At 34.8% G+C, this 12,375-nt stretch overlaps 1 protein-coding gene across 1 annotated transcript; it reads left to right on the top strand.

The window, feature by feature from the left end:
* Positions 1–4,545: 4,545 nt before the first annotated feature.
* LOC145569134 (protein REPRESSOR OF VERNALIZATION 1-like) lies at positions 4,546–8,695 on the top strand. Its single transcript, XM_081628498.1, has 3 exons — positions 4,546–4,881; positions 5,800–5,862; positions 8,178–8,695. The coding sequence occupies exons 1-3, from the start codon at positions 4,624–4,626 to the stop codon at positions 8,490–8,492; spliced, it is 636 nt and encodes a 211-aa protein (XP_081484624.1). The 5' UTR covers positions 4,546–4,623; the 3' UTR covers positions 8,493–8,695.
* The last annotated feature ends 3,680 nt before the right edge of the window (positions 8,696–12,375 follow it).

Here is a 12,375-nt window from a genome sequence, read left to right on the forward strand (position 1 = left end):
ATTTTTTTTTTTTGACGGGAATATAATTAAATATTAGAAATCTTAGAATATTTTTTTTTAAATAGCAAGGCAAATCATTCATTAAGGATAATCAGTGTTCACAAACAAGAGCAAAACAAGCAGGCTCAGGCCCTGCCTCAAACTATTAGCAACACTACTGCCTCTAGTCATGTATATAAATGATTAAATAAGAAGCATATAATAACCTAATTGTAAACACAATAATACATTAATACACTAACTCTTATAATCTACTTCGTAATAAAGTAGTAAGATCAGTATGACTAAACTTGAAACAGAACATAATATGTATTTATAAATTCAATGAGAATTTGTTTATAATATGATGCCTAAATAGTAAATATGAAATGATTCGCGACTTTATATAAAACTTGTGAACGCAAAAAGTTAGCAAGTACTATCAAATTTCAAACCAAAACCATTTAACTGCCCGAATCCAAACAACTCGATAAACAATTTCTTTTTTGAAACCGAAAACCGACCCAAACCGTAATTTAGTAAACTTGAAATGGAACTGATATGAATAACGTTAAAGTGGTTAAACCATCGAAGAACCGAACCAGTTATAAACTGAACCGAAAAAGAACCGAACCAGTTATAAACTGAACCAAAAAAGAACCGAACAGTTTCTAACCCGAAACCGTTTCCAACCCGAAACTGTTTAAACCGGGATAAAAACCGTTTACACCGCACCGTTAACAAACCGCAACCCGTCCGCACCGAACCGTTTACTACCCGGACTGTTTACAACCCGAACCGAATTAAAATCGCTTAAAAATAAACCGAAACCGAATCGAACCGATAACTCTTTAAACCGAACCAAAACCGATCCGTGAGACAATTAAACCGATTCCAAACCGACCCGATTGAATACCGAACCGATTTCAAACCGAATCGAAACCGAACTGTCAAACCGTTTTGACAGTGCTAATTGTAAATGTTAGCAATGATAATGAGTCTCGTTAATGTATGAATTTATTGTAATTGAAATTGATTAATAACCTACACTGTTAACTTTATTTTTCACTTATTTTGAAATTTAAATTTTGATAAAAAGTGTCCAAGTTCAAATCGCAACAAAAATACTCAAAATTTAATAAGATGAGATAAAATTACATATGTTCAGATCACTGGCGAAGTATCAAGGGAAAAATACAATCCTCAGCTTTTTTTAAAAAAATAATAATAAATAAATAAAATATAGGTTTGTACACATTTACTGAACTGAGCTGAAATAAGTTGAGCTAAAATGAATATTTTATAAGAGAAGAAAATTAGGTGTTGAACTAAACTGAGCTGAACTAAACTAAAATTAAGCTGAAGTGAACAAACCTTATGTTCAAATACATAATTGTATTTAATTATTCATACTAAAAAAGATGGTGCAGCGGTCAAAATCCCACTTGTAGAGGCTTGTTGTAACACTCGTATCTTGGACGCAAGATCAAACCGAGATGAACTTGTATTTTTTTACATGTTGGTAAATAGAGATATTAAACATTAAAGTTGTGTGTTAATTGGCAAATGTGAGAAAATAAACGTGTCAACTAAAAAAGATAAAGGAAAATTTGTCAAAAATAAGCCAACTTTTTCCCATTTAGCTCAAAATAAGTCAACCCTTTAATTAACTAAGAATAAGTTGATGTTTAAGTGGTATTGACTTTGAATAAGTCAAATGACCTATAACCTACTAAATAAGTCATTTTCATTCATTTTTTTTTTTATTTTAATTAATAATTTTTGAAAAATCAAGAATAAAAAAACCCACCACCAATAATGAACACCCTAATGCCATAGCCATCGCACCGGCCACCATCACCCCACCTCATCCCTTTTTTTCTTTACCCTCCCACCGCCTGCCCTCCCCACCACTGAGCCCTTTCTCTTCCCCCCTAAATTCCGACTGACCTCTTCCCTCCCCCTTCGTCCCCTTTCTCTTTCCCCTCCCTCATTGAACACCCCTAACGCCAGCCTTCGTCGACCGAAAAGTCCAAAACCAATCCAAACTCACAGAAACCACACCGAACCGCCTCAAAACCACCATCCCTACCTTGAATCCCCACCCTAACCACCAAAATATCTCCCTATGTACCCCAAAACCCAACTCTAACCACCGAACACACCCCTTTACACCGAAAAAACCCAATACCCACTCAGAATTCGTAAGAAAAATATCAGTAAACAAAGAGAGAGGAGCAGAGGTGGTGGTGGGTGGGGAGAGAGCTGGAGTAAGGGATCGACGGTTGATGAGGGTTGATCGACGGTGGGTGGCAGGTGTGTTGTGGCCGACATGGTGGTGCGAGATTGTTCTTCAATTCGTTAGGGGTGGGAATTTTTAATAAAAAAATAAATTTTTAAAATGAACCAATTATATTATGCCATATGGCATATATAACTTACATAACTGGTTATTCCCAAAATCATCAGGTTATGACTTATTTTGAGAAAATATCTTATAATGGTTAACTTATTTTTAGTTAATCAAAAGATTGACTTATTTTGAACTAATCACACAAAGGTTGGCTTATTTTTAACAAATTTTCCAAAAATTCTAAGTTTCTATCCAAGAGAAACATGGTAAATTTATCTCAGGGCAAAAACGTCATTTTGGATAATAAAGTAGGAGTCTTTTGATATTTCAGGCCAATTTTATTTGTTAGATGTAGTTACAGAGAAGTTGAGGAGAAGTTCCAAAGCAGCTTCAATGGACATTGGGCGGCTTGTGTTTTTCACAAGCTCCTTAAATGGCAAACTTCAATGGAAAAGAGAAATTACACAACCATTAATCATCACCTTCCCTTTAGGGTTAACTAATCCTTAATTAAATATTAGGGCTTTTGTTACATTTCGCCGCTGAAAATGGTGGGGTCGAGATTTGATGGTTTCAATTGAAGTAGCTTTAAGAAAAAGGGAAAAAAAAAACACGAAGGTGGTTATTGGGGTGGGAAATGAACGAAGGAATTGAAAAGAAAAAAAAAATCATGGAGGTGGGTCATCCTTGATCGATGAAGTACGGAGGAAAATAGAATGATTTTTTCGCCATCATACGTCTATCTCAGATATAAACTATTGCATTTTTGTAAATTACAAAAACTATTGTACACCTGATTTTCAATCTGTAAAAGTTTGTGTCATAAGGAAAAAAAAATGGCCCTGTTTGATAAGAAGTAATTAGCTATTAACTGATTACATTATCTAGTTTGACTAGTTGATTGCATTAGCTGTTTTGACTAGCTAATCGGCGAGAGTTGATTGCATTAGTTGTTTTAACTAGCCGATTGGTAAGAGTTGATTGCATTCGCCGGTTTAACTAGCTGGTTGCATTAGTTGTTTTGACAAGATTATTGGTAAGTGTTTATTATGTAGAGTTGTTTGGTAAAATTAGCTTATTAGTTGTACTTATTTGTTAGTTGAATACATAAAATGACAAATTAGGACATTAACATTTATTTTTACTTAAGAAGGATAAGAAAGTGGCGACAAGAATGTAAATCAGAGTAACTTTTTACTAGGATAAAATTGTCATTTGACATTCATTACTAACTAAGCTAATAGAAAAAGCTCTTTTTTTTTCAATGTTTTTTATAAACTAGTTGATTTGCCTAAATCAACTCATTTATAAAGGCTCTTTTACCAAACAACCCAATTAGATTATTCAAGTAGTCAAACAACTAACTTGGTCATATAAACTTCTTTTTTTTTTTTAATTATTATTTTTTTTAATCAAACTCTAATTACCAAACATGGCCATTATCGAATGGTATCTTATACTTCCTCTGTTTTTTTATACATGCAACATACACTTTTTCACGGTATTTAAGAAAAGTGGGGCTCATGTGATTTAATACAATTAAAATGAGGGTGATAGATGGTTAAGAGTACAATATAGTGGGTCATGTGATTAAAATAAGGAAAGTAATACAACTTTTAACAAAACAACTTTCTAATTTTAGTTTGTTGCAAGTATTGTGACATTTTCATTTTAGGGAAGTGTTGCAAGTATAGAGAAACGGAGGAAGTATAAGTCATATGGACGTGTATTTTTCAAGTACAAGTACTACTCCGTTTATAATTTTCATAGGAGTAATATTTTGCCAATATAACCAAGCTTGGTAGGGAATTCACCTTGTGACTTTGAGGTCACAAGTTCAAGTCCCACTAACTACAAAATGCTTGAGTGTAGAGGGATTTCCTAACCTCCCCCTCTACAAAATTTGTTATATACACCCGAGTGTATCGTACACCCGGATTATTCACTCATTAAATTTTGCTATGAGCAAATTACCCGAGTGTACATAACTCTTTTCCCTCTACTCTCAAGCATCGATCTGCAGAGTTGGGATGGCTAAAGCTATGAGAGGTGCCGGTTCAGTATGGTCTTCATTTTACCCCCCCTTTTTTTTTTTGGCAAAATACCCGTTTTAAAAAATCGGGTCACTAGTCAATTTACTCAATCAGGTTAGGTTTTACGGATCGGGTTTATTTTAACAGCCGATCTGTCAATTAGATAGTAAATGATGAAGTCCTGTACTTCGTCGTACTTGTAATCTTCCGAATATTTGACGGGTAAAACCCTATTTTCTGCAGAAAAAGAGAACGAAAATGGTGGCAAGCAAGGCATTAGAGAAGCATGAAGACGACCATTACAGTGCTGAAATCAAGAAGACGAAGCTCCTTAATGAAATCGTAGAACCCACAATTGATGAACAATCCAGAAATTACAGTGACACTGACCAAGATGATTCCGAAGACGATGATGGTGCTCAGCCAATTGGCGCGGTAATTAGGGTTTCTGATGATGGGGTTCAGAGAAAAAAACATTATAGGGCTTTTAAATTTGATGGAAATCGTTTTCATCTTGTAAGTTCTTCTTTCGTTTCTCATATTTTTAGGGTTTTATTTATTTATTTGGATTGTTGGTTTGCCCCCTTATTTAGGTTTATTGTTTGATTTTATAATCTGGGTTTGTTGTTTGAGTTTAGAATATGGGGTTTATGGTTTGAATTTTGATTAGATAATGGGATATTCAATTGATTTTTCAGAAAGATGATTACTTTTTACTGTCTGCTTCTAACGCATAACTTGCAAAATATACTTGAAGATCTCTATATTTCTGCCACTTTTTTCCTTTTCTATTGCTGCTTTGTTAGTGCAATCTTTGGGATATCATGGATTTGTGAAGGATTGATATCCCTAATAATTAGATTTGGTAATGGAAATATAGACTGTAAAGGATAGGTAATATTGTTGAGGTTGAGGGATGTGAAGAAATGTAAAGCTATATTATTCAGTTTCAAGGGATAAATTGATAGTGTGCTGAATCTTAAGGTTGAATATAAGGTTGAAAATCATGTTTGTCAAGGAATTTTATTTGTAAAGAGCAAGTGTTGTGTATGTGGAATTAAGTGTCGGAATAGCATAGATGAAAAGTTATATCATGAGGAGCAATTATAGCAGTGTGAAGGGCATATCATTCTATCTTTTCTCTTTCATCTTTGATCTCGTCCTTTAGACTTTAGAGATTAGGAACACAGGCTTCTTTGCATTTCACGCATACTCCTTTTGAGTCTTGCAGGGGCAAGTTTCTTTGCATTTTACATAACTTTGGTAGGATTTAATCCATTCAAAGAGGGCAATATTTGATTTTTTTTTCTTCTATTTCTTCGTTCTCCCTTTTCAACCTAACATCCAAACAAACGAAGGATTTCGTTTGAAGTTTGAACAACTCTGTTCCCTTTTTATAAAACTGTGTTATCAACAAATGGCTTTTGTATGCAGGAGGATAGTATACTTGTGACACCAGAGGAGGGGAAAGTCAAGCCTTCTGTTACAATCATAAAGGTAGGCATACCTTGTTTCTTGTTCTTTGGCATGTTAACTTTCATTTCAGATACAAATATATATTGAACTCTTTCTGTATAGGATGATAACTTGTTTGATAGTGCACAGAGCATGTTATTAATTTTAGACGGGGTAAATCTTGGTTGCTTATCCTGTGTGAGAGCACTAGGATAAATGTTCTTGGTATAGAAAGTGTTGATGAATAAGAGACCTTTAAGGCTTTAAAATACCATTATTGTTTTCTACTTCAGTAGTAGGACTTGTGGTTTCCTTCAATTCATTGATTTCCTATAAATATTTGCTTTTCAAGGTCAGACGGATTTGGACTATATTTGCTGGAAGTTTATGCAAGTGGCCAATTACTCTAGCAGTTTCTTAATGACCTTGTGTAGGTTCTTTGCCGTGTGATGTTTCTGAGAAAGTGCCCCTATTTATGCTCATCCATGTTATCTCATTATTCTCATTTTCTCTAAGTAACGTGCGCTGGATTACCTTTTCAACTCTAGACAAATCAGGTAACACATCATCAAGCAGCAATGTCAGGTGGGTTTGGGCTGTTATTAAGTTACTGGAGCATTCTCACTCCATCCCTCTTTTGTTAGCCTCATTGGGTTTTGTTACTTTTTAAAATCTTGGTTGGGTGAAATTAGAGGAGAGAATTTTGGTGGGACCAATGTAGTGTGAATGTGAGAGGAAACTGGTGATCCCTGTACCATTTATAGCACGGGGCAAAGTCGCAAACTCATAGAGACAAACATAAAGGAAATTGGGGCAAACAAAAGGGGGTAGTGGTAGTATTTTACATTCTTTGAGTGTTCTCTTTACTAATGTAAAGAATGCCGGGTCAAGGGAAACCAAATACATGATTACATTTATAGCTTCTAAGCCTTGCTAGCAATGATGTTTCACTATTGTTGGACTATTGCCTATTGGTATACTTTCATTCAATTAAGTGTAGATGTGTGTGAGGGACTCAACCCTCACCTACACTAATACTCACGAAAACAGAGAAGAACAACAATAAAACAGAGCAAATAAGGCAACTAGCAATGGTGTTTCATTGATGAAAAGAAAAGCAAATGGTAGCTTCAGCCTACCACTCTCCAAGATAGTATCTTTAAGATACAAAGCTCAATTTAAATCAGTCTAATCACATAACTTCCTTCTTACCCTAACCTCCTAATTTATACACAAGGGTTACAACTTAGTACTTGCTAGCTGTCCTTAATTCTTGTCTTCATTCACTGCCATTGTTTTGCCAAGGTTCCACTACCAATGTTGCTCCTGCCCTCTGCTTCTGTTAATTGCCTTTGTCCACTAGCGCCACCTCCTCAGTTGTTACTGCTGTAGTGATCGGTGGAGGGCTGGGTTGGACAACCTTACCCCTCCTCTAATATTGCTTGAGAATAGGTGGCTTAATAGCAGGCCCAATTACTCGGTCCATTACAATGTGTGTGTGTAGATCCTTCTTTTTTGACCTTTATGTTTTAATGTTTTATATAATCTGATATTTCAAGGCCATCTGTATGGTATTATCACAAGAGGAGAGATAACTATGCAAAACCAATTCATCACAAATTATTAACAAGTAGCATATTTATGACAAGGAAAAGGAGGAGAGGAATTTAAAAATAAAAAATATTTAAAAAAAAAAAAATTTTGTTACCTGTTGATTACAAGGAGCGAAGGAGATGAACCAAAGTGTTGAGCTCTTTCTCTTTCTACAATTGAAGGGAAATTGCTATGGGTTAATTGGAAAAAGATAATAGGGCCACTTTTTAGCAGAAGAGGAGGGAAAGTGAAAAAAAGTATCCCGCCTTCTCCAATTTTATGAGGGTAAAATTTTAATTTTATACAAAAATACACGAGGGAATTTTGATTGACCAAGGCGAAGTTGGGGAATTAAATTCCCATTTACCAAGGAAATTCAACTTCCCACATAGATGTCAACCAAACAACTATGCATATACTCACTTCCCATGAATTTCTATTTCCACCATTAGTAAAGTGTAACCAAACAAGGCCTCAGTGTAAACTAACTAGCATACCCTTGCAATGCTAAGTGATTTTCCCCATGTTTTGGTGGAAAAAAGTTGGTGTTTCTACAATATTGCTTTGTATGTTGTATTTGTTTGATTGATGGATTCTCTCTCTATCTTATATATCAAGGAGTATATGGTTAGCTAGATGTTAATGTTGACCATGTCCCCTCTGGCAGTTTGGTTCACTGTAAAATTAGTAGCTGCATGCTTTAGAATTGAGTTTTGTTTTTTTATTTATTTATTTATTTATATTTTTTAATCTCTGCCTGCTAGGACATTTTCCAAATTGATGGAGAGGATTTAATGGTTAGAGCACAACGATTTTTTCGCCCTGAAGAAGTCCAGAAAACGGGAGGTGGAACATGGGAGTCGAATGATGCAAGGGAGCTTTTCTACAGTTGTCACCTTGATGAAGTCCCTGCTATCTCCGTAATGCATGAGTGTGTGATACATCTTGTGCCTCTTCACAAGCCAGTGCCTGACCGTAAAGAATGCCCTGGTTTCATTGTACGCAAGTTCTATGACTATGTCAATCAGAAAGTACGAAATCTCACTGACAAAGACTTCAAAGGCGTATCGCTTCAGTAGTTCTGTCTGCAGCAGGTTAGATAGTACTCTGTATTATATACACATGATTTCTGTTATAGATGACATTCATAAAACGTAAGAGGAAGAGGCCTTTAGTTGTCAAAGTTTTGGCATACTACTGATTACTGAATAGTGTTATAAAATAATATGCACTTTGTAAATAATGAACAACTTATTACAATCTCATGGTGAAGTTTAGTTCCCTTCTTTTCCTGTTTACTATTTTTTTTTTTTTTTTTTTTTAAAGTTAGTACTCTCACTCTCCACTGACAGCGTACTCTGAATTCCCATTGAAGCCATTGTAAAAGCTTCAGCTGGCCAATAAATAATCATCATTGTTCACAGCCGTCATCATGACGTTTTTCTCTTTTGAAATCCTGGTCATCACTCTCTCCTCTGCTTCTCTGACTTCATGTCGTTGTCACCGTCACTCTCATTTTCTTTTTCTTTTTCTTCTCGTTTGTTCTTCCTCCCATCTCCAATTTCCCGGTCTTCGCTGAATTTCTAGAAACCTCTCTACTATCGAAGTCTTCTTTTTAACTACTAAATTCAATTGGGTCGGAAAAAATATTTCTAGAGTTTGAAGAATTGAAGGAGTAGACTGAGTAATCAGTGCAAATGATACTTCACTAATTATAAAGACTCCTGAGTAAATTATAGGTGGATACTTCGTATTATTCAATGAGGTTCCTTGTTGAATTAGGTGGTGAATTTTGGTGAATGTTGCTTGGGATATTGTTCAACCTTTTTCTTTTCTTTTTTTTTTTTTTTTTTTTTGATTAAACATAATTGGCCCTATTTTCCAAATTTCTTTTCCCACGTACTAAATGCCTTATATGGTTTTAACTTTTAAGTTGTCAAATAAATTTTTAGAAGGTTGTTTTTCACATAAAGTTTGGGTACATTGAGATGTAATTTTGTTGTAGATTGGCTAGTTGTAGGTTAATGTAAACCAATTTTGAGTAAATTTAACTGGTTTTCACGTAAAACATAACTTGTTATGCGCTTATGACATTAAGGGATAAATTTTATACTACCTCCGTTTCATGTTTTTTGCAACTTTGGGCATTATTTGTGAGATATAAAATATTGCAAAGTTGCAAAAAACATGAAACGGGGGTAGTAAATTGTAATATGGTCACTTTTACTGGGTGATCGATGTGGTATAAGAATATATATGCTCACTATATCAAGCTAACTTTACGTTTGGTATACAATACTTCCTCTGTTTTTTTTTACTTGCTCTATTTCTTTTATCACATTTGTCAATGCAAAACTTTAACGATCAATAACTTTAATTCTCCATAAGTAAAAATTATAATAGTTATACTTCATCTGCTTCTTTTTACTCGCAATATTTGCCTAAAATGGGTGCTTCACATCACTCGCAACAAAATAATTTCTTTTCTTTTATTAGTAAGTTTTTTTTGTGCAAAATGACAAAAATACCCTTACTTTTTTTTAAAAAATAAAATAAAATCCTAATTAAACTACAAATCTAATCTCATTACATTAAACCCCAAGGTTAATTAATTTCACCCTTACCACCAAATTCATTCTCTTGCATCTACATTCAACACCTTCTTTCATAATTTTTCTCTCTTTCTTCATAATTAAACATCTACATTCAACCATCACCTTCAATGGCAACCACTACCACCGTCCACCGATCACTACTACCATCGATTATCGTTGTCCCTTTCTTGTTGCCGCCTCCATTTTCTACCTCTTTCTTTTTTTTTCTTTTTTTTTTCTTTTTTTTTTTTTTTTTTTTGGTTGTTGTTTCCTCATTGCCGCTAAGCTCAAATTTGAAGGTTTCATAGTTAAATTTTACCATAAAAACTCTAATTTAACCATTTAAAGCTTTAATTGATGATAGAGGGTTCGCGGGTTAGTGGGTTTGCTGGGGTTTCGTGGGTTAGTGGGTTTTCTAGATTCGTGGGTTGGTAGGTTCGTGGGTTTGTTTGGTGTTTTCTGCGGCTGTTGCTGGTGGTTGGTTCGGTGTTTTGTGCGGCTTGGTGGTGATTGGTTCGGTGTTTTATGATGGGTGGTGGTGACAGGTTTGGTGTTTTGTGGTGGTGATGGTGATGAGTGGTTTCGGTGCTGCTGGTGATGGGGTTATTTAGTGTATTTTTTTTTTTGGTTAGATTAATACTCAAGTATATGCCTTTATTTTTCAATAATCATGCTTAAGATCTATTGCTTAGGAGTTCGCAAAACCTATGTTTGATGCGAGTAATAGGAAGCAGATGTAGTATATTATAATAGTATTTATTAAGACGAATTCAAAAAGATCTCACATGAATATGTTTTTTCTTACAAATTACTCCCTCTGTCCCAGTTTACTTGCAACATTTTGACTGGACACGCTTGCCGATGTACATGTTTGACCGTTGATATCTTTTATTATATATTTAAATAAGTTATAAAAAGTTTATATTAAAAAACTGTACATTAAAATAGACCCAACAACATCTTACATGATTACATTGACTTTCATATAATAGCTAAAAAAGATGGTCAAAGTGAAATGTGTGAATAGTGCAAAAAGTCAAACCGTTGCGAGTAATTTGGGACGGAGGGAGTATTCACATAAAAAGGTCAAAGGAGGGGTGGTAAATAATGTAAAAGTTAAAGCGGGTCAAGTAAAAAAAGAACGGAGCAAATATTTATTTTACACCCACCTTATTGTAAAAGTTGTGTTTCATTTAGTTATTTTAAAAGTTGCAAAGGATTGTATGATTCTTATAAAATACTTCCTCTGTTCCACAAATATTGTAATAATGATGAAATTATCCATCCCAAAGCATATTTTATATGTTAAATATCTATAATTATATAAGAGTAAAAATTATAAAAAGTTGATATTGTAAAAGTAATTTACGAGAGGAATCTAACAAGAGACCACATGACTTTTTTATTTTACGTATAAATCATATATATGGTCAAATAAGCATGATAAATAGTGTAAAAGTCCAATTATTGCAATATTACTAGAACGTAGAGCTGTCAAAAGCTGACCCGACCCGAACCCGATTATTAACCGACCCATCTAAACCTGAAAAAATGGTGACCCTAACCGGACCCGAAACCAACCCTAGACCCGAGTTTATCCGAGTATGTGAGACCCGAACCCGAACATGAACCGACCTGGAGATGACCCGACCCGAATATAACCCGTAAATTATTGACCTGAACCGAACCCGACTTGATCCGAAATTGACCCAAACCTGTTTTAACCCGTCAAAACCCGAATTTAACTCGACTTGTTACTAACCCTACATGAATTCAACCCGACCCGTTCTTGACCCGACCTGAATTTAACCCGACCTATTACAAACCCGACTTGTTATTGACCCGACCCAAATTCAACCCGACTTTTTATTAACCCGACCTGAATTTTACTCGACCTATTACTAACCCGACCCAAAAATTCAACCCGATCTGTTACTAACCCGACTCGAAATCAACATGACTTGTTATTGACCCGACCTAAATTCAACCCAAATTGTTCCTGACCCGATTTCAAGTCACCTTAAATGCAATTTAGACCACCTTATTATTGTTGATCAAAGCATTTTGTCTAAGGAGACCATGTCGGTCCAGGCTAGCAAAAGAAAGGAGCATCATCCCCAAATTTAAGAGTTAAATATATAGTATAGATTTGTTGTATAGTCAAAGGAGATAATTATCTTCCTAAATTATAGACTATAGTTCCCTAGTATGCTGCCATATATATTATAGTCAAAGGAAATAATTAGCTTGATAAAAATGATAATTATCTATTTATAGTTAGTTGAACCCGAATATGACCCGACCAGATTGTAACCCGCAAATTATTGACTTGAACATAACCCGACTTGAACCCGAGAATGACCCGACT

Source organism: Chenopodium album, chromosome 11, assembly GCF_948465745.1.
Source record: "Chenopodium album chromosome 11, dcCheAlbu1.1, whole genome shotgun sequence".
NCBI classification, from domain to species: domain Eukaryota; kingdom Viridiplantae; phylum Streptophyta; class Magnoliopsida; order Caryophyllales; family Amaranthaceae; genus Chenopodium; species Chenopodium album.

Bases quoted from the DNA above. Each gene is read 5' to 3' on its own strand.
- LOC145569134 (XM_081628498.1), top strand. From the start codon at position 4,624: ATGGTGGCAAGCAAGGCATTAGAGAAGCATGAAGACGACCATTACAGT. The intron at 4,882-5,799 runs GTAAGTTCTTCT...TTTTGTATGCAG, and splicing joins ATGGAAATCGTTTTCATCTT to GAGGATAGTATACTTGTGAC. The intron at 5,863-8,177 runs GTAGGCATACCT...TCTGCCTGCTAG, and splicing joins CTTCTGTTACAATCATAAAG to GACATTTTCCAAATTGATGG.